At 43.3% G+C, this 15,758-nt stretch overlaps 1 protein-coding gene across 1 annotated transcript in view; it reads left to right on the top strand.

The window, feature by feature from the left end:
• LOC137380971 (VPS10 domain-containing receptor SorCS1-like) overlaps positions 1-15,758 on the top strand; it is a 1,096,116-nt gene that overhangs the window by 917,649 nt on the left and 162,709 nt on the right. Inside the window, exon 8 of the mRNA XM_068053386.1 lies at positions 14,727-14,816. Coding sequence (XP_067909487.1) covers positions 14,727-14,816 — 90 coding nt within the window. The remainder of the gene's footprint in view (positions 1-14,726; positions 14,817-15,758) is intronic.

Genomic DNA, 15,758 nt, shown 5'->3' with positions numbered 1-15,758 from the left:
CTTCTCTTTCCACAGATGCTGCCAGACCTGCTGAGTGGTTCCAGCATTTCTTGTTTTTATATAAGGAATGTTTTATAGCTGTGTACATTTTTACCTGAAAGAAACTTATATATTGAACGAGTATTTCATCCGTTGTTGGTCGTGTTGGGTCAAATGTTGTTTCTGCATTTCAGTCTCACTGCACCATTGTTTACTGTCCACCTGAATGTTGCTGTATACCTTTAAGGGGCTGTCTGTCACTGGACAGGATATGATGTATGTATTCATGTTGTCACCGAGCAGAAGTTAGGTGCAGTCTAAGTGACCAGAGGTGTTAGTGAACCTCCCAGTTATTGTTGTACATAGTTTCATATCTTCAAATAAAAAAACCACTTATTTTAGTTACCAATCCTCCCCCATGTAGTTGGTGTGTTTGTGTTAAAGAAAGAGGAATGCAACACTGACCCACCAAACCAATCCTTGGTTAAAGTCAAATGGTGAGGGATGACACTCTGACAATGTAACACTGCCTTAGTACTGCATTGTTATTCTGGATTTGTTAACACTCCTCCGGCACTACACAGTCAGCCGAGACTATGAGGTCAGTCCTGCAATGGGGGCTGTTGCTGATGAGATTATTACCAACTAAACCAGGCTGACACTGCATTTTATTAAAATACATAAATTTTAAAAAAATATGAAAATATCAGTGGACCCAACAACAGGCCATTTTTGATGCATCTCAGCCACAATTCTAATTCTAACTTTGAATGAACCATTAGACATTTTCACCAAATCTACATTGCTCAGCCATAGTGAGAGAATGAAGTCATTAACAGATGGAGCACTGCTTTACCAAATGTGTTAAATAGAGAAAGGTCATGGTCAGAAATGCGATGATATAATGTTACCCAGCCTCAAACAATGCACTACTTTATCTTCGGTTAAGAAAACACAAGAAAAGAAAGTTATTGTGCCCGATGAGCAGGGCCTCCCCCCCGGGACAATCAGCAGCCACCTGGTTTTCCCAGGCGGCTTTTCCCGGCTCCAGGATGCCCACTTGTCATGCGTAAAATCCGCGTGGAGGCGGGCGAAGGCCCTTAAGTGGGCATTAAGTGGCCACTTAAGGGCCTTGATTATCCTGGGGTGGGCGGGCCGTTTTTCGCACCCCCCCCCCCCACCCTACATAAAGGGTGGCAGAGGCGGGAGCGGGTCGGGAAAGCCTCTCGGAGCCTCCCACTCCATTTTATGCCACCCCCCCCCCCCCCCCCCCGCCACCATCCCACTTGTTGGGATGGCGTAAAATTCCGGCTGTAGTCAATAAAGATGATAAACACACAGTTTGAAATATGACAGTAAATATATATATATAGATTCCCTTCTAAATACCCCACACATACACACACACACACCGGTTAAAGGAAAAATAAAGATGCTTTGGCCAAAGTACCTGTTAATTCTAGAAGAAAAAGGATAAGATATGTTATGTTCCAGATGGAATACAGTCTGGCATCCATGTACATGTAGACGGGTCACTGGGATCTTTTCAGAAGCAGTTTGTTCAGAAGATGTCGAGAGTAAGTCTTCCTGAAGCTTCTCAGGTGGTTGAGTCTATGACTATGACTCTATTTCTTACACTTAATTTTCAGGGTTTCTCAAAGAGATGGGAGAAAGATGAACTGGTCTTCTCTCTTAGCAGGCTGACCTACAATTGACTCAAAACAGTATTCAAAAATATAACTCACTCTTGACCACCATAAATCTTGAGATGTCACTTCTCTAAACAACTCCCATAGTCAGAAGGCAGCTGCTGTTTACTTGGCTGAAGACATGTGACATCCAGTAAATGTTTTTTTAAACAGAAAGCTCAAGTCCTTCCAATAACCTTTTTTTTTAAAAAAAAACAAAGTCCAGCATCTATGGAATCACTTCAGTCCCAAATGAGTCCATCTCCACAATCTTCAACCCTGAGTCCTCAAAAAATATTTTAAAAATAGAAGCACTTTCATAACATGAGGAAGGATGGGAGGAAAGTCGAGTGATACATGGACTAGTTGGGCTAAATAGCCTGTTTTGTGCTCTATATTCTATGCGATATCTCTTATACCCTTCAATCACCTTTACATCGTCCCTTGAGTTTGCTGATATTATTCCAGCATAGTTAGGAAGTTATGCCCCTTTAAAAGGTCATGCAACACTCAGAATAAATCACACATCCAATTAAGTGTCCATTCATTTGTATTTATGAGTAGACAGCTTTAGGAACTCCCTGCACTACTCTTAAAAATGCTGTACTGAATTTAAGTTCCCGAGTCCCAGGAGCACGTATGGTGTTTATTCAGATCCACTCTGCCAAATTCATTCAACACGATATAAGTACACTTCTTTCCTCTGAGGAGTGAAGAGGACTTTTCAACATATTGCTTGTTGTTCACAGAAAGTGCACCACTCAGCGTTTTACCTTTACCCTGCTGCTGTTCACTCAAAGAAATTGGCACATTGATATTGAATTGTTCTGAAAAAGAAATTCCTCTGAACCTGATTTTCTCAACAGTGAACAACCTGAAGACCCTGAGTTCCTATTCTGTTGGGCATTTGATCCAGTTTGTGTCCATTCGGAATGATTTCATTCCCCATTAGTGACAGTGTTGTTGAAAGTGTACATTTTTTGGTTGATTAAAAATAGTACCGTGGCTTCATGCCCCACTCCGGTACCCGTGTACTTACTCTGCCACTTTATTGCAGTACTGAAGCAGCGCTCCATTGTTAGGGCCGCAGGCTTTTAAATGCAATATTAAACCAAGGCCCCATCAGTCGATGTAAAAGAGCCCATGGTACAGTTGTCTGAACAGGGATGTTCTCCCCGGTATCCCGGCTAACATTTAGTCCTCAACCAACATCATCAAAACTGATTGGATGGAAATTTGCCTATGTCACAGAATCAGCGGCGCATGTCCCCACCCAGCAGGCCCGAGGCCAGCCTGAGGCTCAAGACTCATTTCAATAGTTTTGGCAAGCTGCCTGCACCTTCTGCACCTCCACAGGCTGAAAAATGGCCCGATCCAACATCAGATCAGATGTCTTTCAGGCTATGGGACGTTTTCCCCAAAATTAGCCCGCATTGCACTGGTTTTATGCCTATACAGCAGCTACTACAAGGATCAATATTTATCCCATGAACAGGTCTTTTAGTTCAGTTGCTGCAAATTGGCTACAAAACAGTAGTAATTTATTAGCTGTGCAGAATTTTGGAATATTCTTCAGATTATATAAATGCCAGCTCTTTCCACTGGTGCATTGATAAATGTTTAGTGGAAGCGGATGTCGTGTGTGGATGGGACAAGTTTCCACGCCAACTGGTAATTGACCTTTCTTTTTGTTCCTGTAAAGTATTTGAATTTCTGCCTTTGCCCTCGTGCTGGATCATCTCACTGACCAAGAAGATGGTCTGGAATTATCCACAAATGTTGGCGTGGAACTGGGCCCTGGGGGTGCCCAAGAGATTTTCATGGTCTTCACAGTGGCAAACCTGGGATTTGGAACTCCACAGGTGTAATTTTCAAATTTGCCATCAGGGCATTAACCTGGTGGAGCAGATTGCCTGTCCATTGTGGAACCCAGCTGAATGTTATGCTACCTGCAGTTGATTTCATCACAACCTTAGGACATCCCAAAGCAATTTTTACAACCAAAGAAGTAATTTTAAATTGTAGTTACTGTGGTAATGTAGGAAAGCCAGTTTGCACACAGCAAGGTCCCACAAGCAGCAATGAGATAATGACCAGAAAATCTGTTTTATTGATAGTGGTTGAGAGATAAATATTGACCAGATAAAATCATTTGGGTTTGTTCTGATCTAAATAAATGTGACACTGTGAAGACTTGTTTTAAAAATTAGGGGCGGCACAGTGGCGCAGTGGTTAGCACCGCAGCCTCACAGCTCCAGCGACCCGGGTTCAATTCTGGGTACTGCCTGTGTGGCGTTTGCAAGTTCCCCCTGTGTCTGCGTGGGTTTCCTCCGGGTGCTCCGGTTTCCTCCCACATGCCAAAGACTTGCAGGTTGATAGGTAAATTGGCCATTATAAATTGCCCCTAGTATAGGTAGGTGGTAGGGAAATATAGGGACAGGTGGGGATGTGGTAGGAATATGGAATTAGTGTAGGATTAGTATAAATGGGTGGTTGATGGTCGGCACAGACTCGGTGGGCCGAAGGGCCTGTTTCAGTGCTGTATCTCTGAAATAAACTACAGCACACAAAATGATCATTTTTGGTGGATCTAATTAATAAATATACTTAAAACTTTTGCATTTGAAAAAAACTGGAAGTCAAGCAGAATGTCTTTCACCCCATGTGATCCAAGTCTGTTGGTGGCATCAGAACCATCCAACATCTACACACATTCATGTAGCGAAGAGAGACAAGAACTATAACCGAATGTCTTCCCTCCCACCCCATCCCCTAACGCACAGCCATTGGGGCAAATGGTGACTGTGATTGTATTGAATTGTCAACGGAGATCAGCTAAATCAGCGCGGACTGCAGATCAAGTCTGGGATCTACCTGGTCTCAGTGGTACAAGATGATATTGGATACTGCACTGAGCCATCAGGAGAACCTGGTCTTCAAGTTGCTCATTAAAATGAATACAATGGGGGGAATTTTAATCCAAAATAACAAAGTTAGGGTTGTCCAGAGTGGGTTTGCGTTGTGTGGGAGGTTAAAGTGTTAAAAATCTGAATCCTGACTTCAAACCCGCCCACTTCCGGTTTTAGTGGAGGTGGGATTGGGAGGGCAGGTGAACAACTGGCTCTCAGAAGGCAAATTAACACTTTAAAAGTATTATTATGAGGTACAGTGTCATATATTTATTTGCCATTTCAAATTTAACCCTGGACGGCAGGGTTTTCCAAGCGTCAGGAAACTCAGCACCTTAAGGGAGGAGAGAACTGTTGGATCCAGGAGGTAAGACCCTTTACACTTACCTGCTGGATCCAGCGTACCTGCTTCGCTAACTGCCCCCGATAGGACATGTCCCACCCCTCTGATCTCACACCGGCCTTCCCGCAAGAGGCCTCCGATCTCACCCTGAGACTTCTCACACTGACCCTTCACCCCGGCATCCCATCCGTCAGGCTTCTGATCTCCGATCAGATCACCCCCACCACCGATCAGGGCTCAGACCTACCTGGCCCTTCGGCCTCCTCTCCAGTATTCCCTGCCTGACTGGAAGTTAAACCTGTAATTCTAGGTTAGGGACTTGAGTGGCGCAGTGGTTAGCACCGCAGCCTCACAGCTCCAGCGACCTGGGTTCAGTTCTGGGTACTGCCTGTGTGGAGTTTGCAAGTTCTCCCTGTGACCGCGTGGGTTTCCGCCGGGTGCTCTAGTTTCCTCCCGCAGCCAAAGACTTGTGGGTTGATAGGTAAATTGGCCATTGTAAATTGCCCCTAGTGGTGGTAGGAGAATGGTGGGGACGTGGTAGGGCATATGGGATTAATGTAGGATTAGTATAAATGGGTGGTTGTAGGTCAGCACAGACTCGGTGAGCCGAAGGGCCTGTTTCAGTGCTGTATCTCGAAACTAAACTATCAATGTTGTCACATGCATGCTGTGGAGTTAAATCTTGTCTGGGTTTCCAGCATGCTACTGGCTCCCCCTGCTCTTAGCAGGTCCAGAATTTAAAATTCCCCCCAGTAGCTCTGTTTCTAAGTACCCGTCTACCTTTGGAATCGTGCTTATCTAATGAAGTGGAGTGGGACAGATATCTTAGCAAAACCCACAAGGTGAGGTGGTTGAGTAATCAGTGCTATACAAGATTTTAATATGTTACGCATAATTCTTGATCCAGCCCACACTTCATTTAAATTACTTCATTTTGCAGAAAATGCATAATAATTACATCAAATATTTACTTTAAAAAATTCTTCTGGTGGATCTTGTGCTCATCAAGGAGATGGATGTCATTCATTCATGAATTATTCATGACAGGTGTTAGCTTGGTTCTGTCTTGTAACCAGGATGTTTAATCCTTAGAAAATACATTTCTGGTGTTATCAGTACAGTAATACAGGGTATTTTTGGTTGCAATCACCAATAATGCCGAGTCAGACCTCGAGTCTGAAGGAAAGAAGAAGATTGCATTGATTCAAACGTCAGTGGAGGATGGAGAACTATGGCATGGGGATAAAAGCAGCATCAACCATATAAGAAGCCATCTTCAGTCAGCTCAACACATATCTCTTAAAGTGACCAGCTCTTGGGTTACAAGGGAAGCACCTGAGAAGGGGAATGGAACACTTTCCTTTCTCAGACACCCAATATTAGCATCAAGCAGTTCTAGGGCAGATACAACACAAGCCAAATGCAAAGGAAAGCTCCCTCCACTCTTCCCCAACACTAATCTCACCCTTTGAAGAGCAGCCCTACTGCATCGGTGTGAGTTTTTTTTTTCTAATGATCAGATTAGCCACCCTTAAGCATTGCTGAGTGGGATCAAAGGTCACAGACCTGAAACGTTAAAGATTAAAAAAAATAATAATTTTCCCGAGCCAATGTCATTTACAAGTAGTCCAGGCCCCTAAGCTCCGGAAATCCCTCCCCAAATCTCTGCGCCTCTCCACCTCTAGGTCCTCCTTTAAGATGTCTCTTAAAACCTGCTTCTTTGACTAAGCATCTGGCCACCTGTCCTAATGTCTCCTCCTTTGGCTTGGCATCAATTTTAGGCTGATTGCCCTCCTGTGAAGCACCTCTTACTGTGTTAAAAGTGCTATATAAATGCAAGTTGTTGTTGTAGTTTGAGTTCTCAGCATTTCAACAAATGTAGGCACCATTTAAACACAGTCAATAGTTCCATCTGACCAAAGAATATGTTTAGATATTATTGTTATGTTGTCAAAGTATTATGAGTTAACCACCACTAATCGCCATTGTTGATGATATCTGCTGCTATATACTGAAGTTGGTAAATATCCTGTAGTGTTAAAGTTTTAGATCAATTGACTTGGTTCAACCTAATCAAATTCAATACGCCTATTCCATGTCAGTGGCGACTACATGCTATTCAGGTCTCATTTTAATGGAAGCAATATACCATTGCATGTGAATGAGTGCTAAAGCCCTTGCCTAATCCCAAGAAAAATGAAAAGATATTACGTGTGACCTTTTCAGAGACATAGTCAGTGGGTTCATTGGAAATGAGAACAAGTAAAGTCTTATTGAATACAAACCTCAATACAATCAATTGTCACTCAGATATGATGCCCAGAACAAATTCTTGGTTGTACAGCATTTCTGGAGATCCAAATTGTTTCAAGAAAAATCAATCATACCAATTTACTTTTTTATCTCACCCAATCTTTATTTGGCATTGATTCTGATCTTTCTATCAAACGGAGAACTGCTGTGTGTGTCCTTTTTTGTCTAGTTATGTTCCTAGATCTAGGGCTTTTTAAGAAGCAGAAAATGATGAATGCAAATAGATTGAGGAAGAGGCGTGATGCTGGTAGAATTAGCCCTTAATGAACATTTGGATGCCTGTTGTTTATGAATCATTCATGGTAGTGTTAGCTTAGTTCTGTAGTGCAGCAATGAAGTTTAATCCAAAGGCAATACATTTCTGGTGTTATTGGTACAGTAATCCAGGGCATTTTGGTTGGAAACCACAAATAATGCCAATTCAGATCTTCAGTCTAAAGGAGAGAAGAAGATTGCATCGATTCAGTCATCAGTAGAGGATGGAGAACTATGGCGTAACGATCAAAGCAGCATCAAATGTATAAGAAACTATCTTCAATCAGCTCATCACATGTCACTTAAAGTGACCAGCTCTTGGGTTGAAGGGGAAGCACCTGAGAGGACTCAAGGCAATTACCGAAAAACAAGAAATGTCAATCATCTTGGGATCGCTCACATCTTGATTAACACTGAGAGAAGGAGAATGACGTACACTATCCTGCACAGAGAGAAACAGAATGACATAACCTGTGCTGCTCTGAGAGACAGAATGGAGCACCTTGGTCAGCACCGGAGAGAAACGTCGGAGAGCACTGGCGGCTGCCATCCTGGTCCAACCATCAGTATTATGTCCTGGGGGGACATTCAAAGCCAATATTTTTGTATGGAGCTGCACTCCATTGGCTGAATGCAGATTGTACAGTCTGAGCATGTGCAGTGTACCCAATTTCCAAGGATCCACCGATAGTATGTGTAAACAGCTGAATTGCTGCCTATTTTTTTTTAACTGCCAGCAGTTTATGCTCAGCTATTTTTCAAAATGGTTTGAAGAAAAGCTAGGGAATAATATTTCAAAAGTTTTATTCAGGTGGAGTTTATCTGATAGTTTTATTCAAGAGAAGACAAAGAGGCTGTGTTTGTGTGTATGAGAGAGAGTGGGAATGTGGGTGTACTAATTACAAATCTGCTGTAGCTTTTCTTTCATGCTCTATAAACTTCAGTAAGTGTATTAAGTTGAGGGGTAAGAGAGAAAGTGCTGGATTTTACGAAGTAGGAGTGGTGAGGGGTTAAAACCAGCTAGATTGGCAGTATGCTGGAAAGCTGGCTCCAATCTGCTGACTTCAAATAAACAAGAAATTTCACAATACAACAATGTCTAACACACTCATGCGCATACCCGTGCTACTATAAATCTTTACTTTTTCTTTTCTTTGTGTTTCTACATGGTGAAACCCCTGTGTCTTCAGCAGAGGTAGGTGCAGGCTCCTCAGATCCCTGCTCTGACTGTTGAGTTGCTTTTGGCTGATATCCTGTGGGCTTTAGAGCCCATGAGGACCCTGCCATAGACTGCTCCAGCTGCACCTGTGCAGGGGCAGACTCGATGGTCAGGACGCAAGGCAGCATGTCGGGTACTGACTGCGGACAGTACCCTGTCGGAGGGCAATGGGTAAGAAGTGGAAACGCTTTGAGCGGAGTCCCCACTTCCAAGTCCCCTTTCAGCGTCAGCACTTCTCTGCTACCACTGTGCTGCAGAACACTTTTCTGCAGACCAGTGAGCCACTGCAAGACCAAAGCTAGGGTATAGTTCATCCTATTTAAGCTGGCATTGAAAATGCAAACTGCTATTGAAGGCCAACATGCACTCGCTCGATTGCTGCATTTGATGCTTCAGGCAGTTGCTTCTCTATCCATGGAAGAAGACGTCATTACATTGGTCTGCATCGTCATACCACTCATCTTCATACCACTCATACTTGAGGCGGACTTCTCCAATATCTCTCTGCAGTTGTGCACAGGGTGCTTGGAACATCTGCCAGTGCATTACATATTGTGTGCTGCTGTTCAATGATCACCCTCTTCACTGAGGGCCCCCCGGATACAGCACCAATGTCTAGCTGAACAGAGCTCAGAGAGGCCTGTGTGGGCTCTCCACTGCTGTCCTACATTCCACCATCTGTTCTTCCTCACTTGTGAAGTGTGAGTCACCAGATGAAAACCCAACTATTGCTGGAACTGCTTCCACTGAAGTATGAGTTTCTGATCTAGTGCATGGCCTGCATGTGTCCTGTGATGGTGCACCCTCAGAGAGAGGGAGCTCCTCTGATGAAGCATTGTCAGCACCTCGACCAACACTTACTGGATGCATGAAGGCCCAGAGAGAGATAAAAAACATGAATGAGTATTGTCAAGGTAAGAATGTTGGAAGTTATCATTATGAATAAGACCATATTTCACTCGCCTTTCACATCAAGTCAACATGACTGAGTGTTGTATGCCGTGTGGCTGTCTGATATTTAATTTTGGCACCAACTAGTTGGGAAGCCCCTCTCTGTGATGGTCAGGCACACTTGAGACTTTGCTGATCTCCAGCGCCTCCTATTCTGCAACTATTAGTTGTGGAGGATCACCTCCAGTTTCCTGTCTCTCCCTGGTGCTCGCTGCTCTCTTCTCCTGCAACGAGGGAAAGAAGAGACCTATCAGTGAGAGTAATGGCATGTTTTCATCCTCTATGGATGGAGAGCATTTGTTGAGGGTGACTATGAGGGAGAGGCATGACATTGCATTAGGATGAAGGTGATTGGCCGTGGTGAATGGCTGGATGGGGATGTGAGGAAGTGCATAGGCAGAGAGGGAAGGATGCATCCACAAGCTAAGTTGTTGTGAAGAGTGATGTGCTGCAGTCGGCTTGCGAAGGTAGAGTGGGGAGTTTGGAGTGATGCGTACATCAGGATGTAAGTGACTATGCCAGTGCTCTCCTACCTTTCCTACCCTGCTTAGGTCATTAAACTGCTTCCTGCATTGGATCCTGGAGTGTGGCACTATGTTCCTGCAGCTAACCTTCTCAGCAATCTTCAACCATGCCTTCCTTGGATTCCAATCCAACACCTCATTCTCTCTCCATGCCAACTGCTTCCTCTTATATGTTTGGAGTGCCTGTTTAAATAGCGGAGTTGAGATTATATTGTGAGGGTCATCATCACACCCATTGTTGCTAATTGGGCACGAAACCTGAAAATCAGATGTTGATGAAGTGGCTCCGTTAAGAAGCCACTGACAGGCACACTGCACATATTTCCAAATTCCCCACATACTATCGGGGTCTCTTTCTCCCAGCACGTCTGTTCATTAAAATGCAGTCCAAAGTATCTTTCCTCATCACAACCTGAATGGATTTTTGAAACAGACACAAGTTAATTTTTTAAAGGAACAAAAAGCCAAATCAAGTGTGCTTTGTCGATAGTTAAGCAATTAAAAAATACTAAATGCTGACACCAGAGAGAGAAATGTAGACAAACAGGGTGTCTTTCATCATTCTATTTTGAGCTCTTCAAAAAAATTGAATTCTGAGAGGAAATAAAGCTTCTTAGAGAAAGTTGGATAACAACAGTGAAAGGAGGAAGGAAACAAATTTCAGGAGCTTATGGCCTCTCATCCATTTTTGGGGGACTGAGTGGATGGAGGAATAAGGGTGACAGAACAGCAAGAGAAAGGAGATACTATAAGGGCTGAGAAGGAAGTTCAAAAAGAAATGAGTCAGAGGAGGAATGGCAGTTAGTAAGGGTAGTAATGGTCATGGTAGGAAATGGAGGAATAGTAGGAAGGGATAGGGGTGCAAGAGAAACAAGGTATTGGGGATAAGCATGCATTATGGGGGAAGGGATATGATCGGATATGATGAACTCCAGGCTTCATCTGTCCTGCATCCCCAAATGCAAACCATGGACATTTGCTGGCTCTTTTCCTGCCACATCACTGCCTCTCACCCAAAAGGGAAAAAAAACAAATAAAAAGACTGACAAGCAGAAGACAGCCAGAGAAATAGCAAAGCAAAGGCATGAGAGAGGTAAGAGAGAGAGAGTATATTGTCTACAATATGCACCACCATGGCAGTTTCATTAGTAGTGAATAAATCCATTGCCATCGCCCATTTAAAAGAAAAGATTCAGCTAGAAAATCTGTTTGAGAAATTGTTGCTGCCCTGTGTGAAAGTATTAATAGAATAGCAGAATTTTACAGATCTTTAAGGGCTTTTACAACATGACGCAAGATGACACAAAACTGGGTGGGAGGGTGAGTTGTGAGGAGGATGCAGAGAGGCTCCAGTGTGATTTAGACAAGTTGAGTGAGTGGGCAAATGCATGGCAAATGCAGTATAATGTGGATAAATGTGAGGTTATCCACTTTGGTAGCAAAAACAGGAAGACAGATTATCTGAACGGCTATAAACTGAGAGAGGGGAATATGCAGTGAGACCCGGGTTTTCTCGTACACCAGTTGTTGAAGGTAAGCATGCAGGTCCAACAGGCGGTAAAAAGGGCAAATGGTATGTTGGCCTTCATAGTGAGGGGATTCAAGTACAGGAGCAGGGATGTCTTGATGCAATTATACAGGGTCTTGGTGAGGCCACACCTGAAATATTGTGTGCAGTTTTGATCTCCTTATGTGAGGAAGGATGTTCTTGTGATAGAGGGAGTGCAGCGAAGGTTTACCAGACTGATTCCAGGGATGGCGGGACTGACGTATGAGGAGAGATTGAGTCGGTTCGGATTATATTCGCTGGAGTTCAGAAGAGTGAGGGGGGATCTCATAGAAACCTATAAAATTCTAACAGGACTTGAGAGGGGAGATGCAGGAAGGATGTTCCCAATGGTGGGGGAGTCCAGAACCAGGGGCCATAGTCTAAGGATATGGGGTAAACCTTTTAGGAATGAGATGAGGAGAAATTTCTTCATCCAGAGAGTGCTGAGCCTGTGGAATTCACTACCACAGAAAGCAGTTGAGGCCAAAATATTGAATGTTTTCAAGAAGGAGTTAGATAGAGCTTTGGGTCTAAAGGGATCAAAGGGTATGGGGCGAAAGCAGGAACAGGCTACTGAGTTGGATGATCAGCCATGATCATAATGAATGGCAGAGCAGGTTCGAAGGGCCGAATGGCCTACTCCTGCTCCTATTTTCTATATTTCTAACACCATGTTACAGCCTCAAGACCAATCCCTTTGTCTTTTATTGAGCTAATCATACCTGCCATAGAAATTGTTGAATTACATTAACTTTTATCAACTGCTAAATCTGGTCACAAGAAATAGATAAATCTCCATTGGGACAATTCCTGTTTCACAGTTGCCTCATTCATAGGGCTGGTAGAAAAAGGAAAACTCACTGCCCACTTGTCACCCAAGGCCTCCCCAGCACAATTCTTGAGCAGGCTTCAATTAAGTTAAGAGCCTTGTCAATCTTAATTTCAACACATTCAGGAAGGCACAGGACCATTTAGGCTGTCATATTGGCAGCTTAGAAGAGACAAGAAGTCTAGAGAGCACTAATCAAAACGTGTGTTTAGAAAATAGACAGAAAATGGTGTGACTGAGGAAGGAAAGGGGGACAAGGGAGAGTTTAGAGTTTAGAGATACAGCACTGAAACAGGCCCTTCGGCCCACCGAGTCTGTGCCGACCATCAACCACCCATTTATACTCATCCTACACTAATCCCATATTCCGACCACATCCCCACCTGTCCTTATATTTCCCTACCACCTACCTATACTAGGGGCAATTTATAATGGCCAATTTACCTACCAACCTGCAAGTCTTTTGGCTTGTGGGAGGAAACCGGAGCACCCGGAGGAAACCCACGCAGACACAGGGAGAACTTGCAAACTCCACACAGTTTTTTTTTAAACGATTGCCGAAATGATGATACAATTCACTTGTATCCTGTCTGGGAATGGGTGAGAGGTACTATAGGAGCCTCTCTGGGTGAAGGAGCAGTATAGAAGTGTCAGATAATCTTGGGGATTTGTAAAGGGTTAATACATTAAATATTTGGCATAAAAGATAAAACCAAGTTTCTTGGAGGTAGCCTTTACAGCAGCATTTAAAATCAGAGATCAGCAAGGACAGAGCAAGAAAAGGAGCCACTGCATTTTAGTTGCTGCCCTGCTCCATTCCCACAGCAGAATGACTTAAAATTAGCCAGTGTCTTAAATCTTCCAAGTACAATTTAGGGCAAGAAAATAAACTATGGTTTCTGTCAAAAGGAAAAACAAGCACTGTACAAAGAAAAACTCCTTTACAACCGAAAGATATTTGTGCACTTGATTTTTTTAAACAGGTTCCTTCCATGATTACCCAGATGTACTAATAAATCCATGCTGATTATAGGGAAGAAACATTCCTCAATCTGTTTTGATTGACAAGTGGCTGAGAAAGGCAGGTTAATGATGATAAATAGGAAGATCTATTTCCTTGTTTGTTCGGTTGACAAGCTTGCCAAATTAGGTCCTGCCTGTCAATGTCAAAAGCGGCAACAAAGGACACAGGCAAGAGAAGTCAACTTGACTTCCAGTCATGCAGCATGGTTAATTGGAGGAACCAAAGGAGAGCTACATAATCCACTTATCTTTGTTGCTGTTTATTATACGGGATTGTGTTAATGACTTGAATAGTCAGGTATGAGAAAATACAGAAAGATGGTGGAGCATGGATTCAGAGCAAAGCAGAACTAATGGCTTCAGGGAAGGGCCAAGAGAGTATTGGTGATGCTGTCAAAGCATTTGTAAACAACCAGAGCAGTTTTGCTTTGTTTGAGTGGCTCCTTCGTTTTCCCCCATTATGTACCTTTAATGCATGCTGTTAAATAAAGTAGACAACACTTTCTCTGAATCACTGGGCAACACTATTATCTCGTCTTAGGTCCAGTCCCAATATAATGAGTCTCTCTGTAAATACATAATGATCACCAATTATATAATGGAATGCAAATATTTATCATTTATTGGAAATGCTTCCAATTTTGTCAAGATTTAGGGATAGCTGATATTATTTTATTAACAGAACAAGCCAGAGTTTAGAAATCATTGTGCTGAGAAACTAATTAAGATAGCAGGAAGCATGTTATCAGAAATATAGGTGAACATAATGGGCTCTTTGTCCTGTTCAGTATTTTTGCCGCTGCTGTTCTAGTCATGTGTTTAATTGTACCTCACAGTCACCCTAGAGCCACGGAGGTGAATCTGGGGTGTGCCTCATTGACTGGGAAGTCTTGCTTACATGAGAAGAGGAAGTTGCTTCTGGTGTCTGTACTTGACAAGAAAAATAAATTGTCAAGTGGCTTTGATGATCACATTAATAAGGCTGTTTGTCCTTAGCACTTGCTGAGGGTCATGTCAAACCACTTGCCTGATCTTTATGGTGCATTTGTTCTCTGTAAAATTTTTACTGCCTGTAACCAATTTCTGCTACTTTGCTCCAGTGCAAAAAAAACATGCAATATTTGTCTTGTGCTTTACTACCTAGGTGACATCTGGTGGACGGGTGACTTACTACGTGTCATATCGAAGAGAGAGCTTCGCACAGATGAAACTCCCCAAATATTCATTGCCCAAGGTACAATTGTGTAATCTCAGCATCCTTTGAAACTTAGTAAATTGCTTCCTATGCTGCATGGTACATCACTATTACTGTTTTATTCTGAGGGTGTTTTGTGTGTCTTACTTTAGGGAACCATAAACAACATAGAATCAGCGCGAGGCAAAATATATCTAGGTGGTATGGCCAGGGGGATCGAGAATTAGAGACTTTCCCTTAGAGGCTACCTTTTCCGATTAGCACAGCCAGTGAGAAACGCTCCTTGCCGGGCAGAAGCTCAGTACGCAAGCCTGTCCATCACTCAGATTTTCTTACTTCAGACAGAGTGATTTTATTAATGAAATGTTGTCAGCCATTGATGGGAGTCCACCAGAATGGCCCAGAAATGGATAGGCTGAATCCCAGCCGTGGGTTGTAATTCCCTCCTACATTCGGGCATAGCTGGGGACTGCTCTCTAAACAAAGATTTCCTGCTCCTCAGTTCTGAGTCCGAACCTGGCTTAGCATTGGTGTAAGCAAGCCTGGTCTCATCAGGTGCACCTTGCCAACGTCTCAGCAGGCCTACCTTCCCAGTAGCCGTGGCTCTTGCTTCTGAGTTAGAAAGTCAGGGGTTCAAGCCCCATCCCAGAGACTTGCCACATAAACAAGCTGATACTTTCTGAGAGCAGTGAGGGAGGTGTCAGAGGTGCCATCTTTCAGATGAGATATTAAACCGAGGCCCTGCCTGCCGTCTCATGTAGATATGAACAATCCCATGACCTTTAGAAGTAGAGCTGGGGAGCTCTTCCTTGTTTCCTGGCTAATTTTATCCTTCAACCAACATCACTAAAAGCAGTTGATCATTGTCACATGACTGTTTGTGGGAACTTGCTGTGTACTAATTAACCTACCTTGTTCCCTGCATTAAACAGTGACTACACTTCCTTGGCTGTAAAGCACTTTTGGATGACCTAAGGTGTT

This window comes from Heterodontus francisci, chromosome 20 (genome assembly GCF_036365525.1).
Source record: "Heterodontus francisci isolate sHetFra1 chromosome 20, sHetFra1.hap1, whole genome shotgun sequence".
In the NCBI taxonomy this organism is placed as follows: domain Eukaryota; kingdom Metazoa; phylum Chordata; class Chondrichthyes; order Heterodontiformes; family Heterodontidae; genus Heterodontus; species Heterodontus francisci.
The sequence above is the reverse complement of the archived record's forward strand: the minus strand, read 5'-3'. Positions and strand labels throughout refer to the sequence as shown.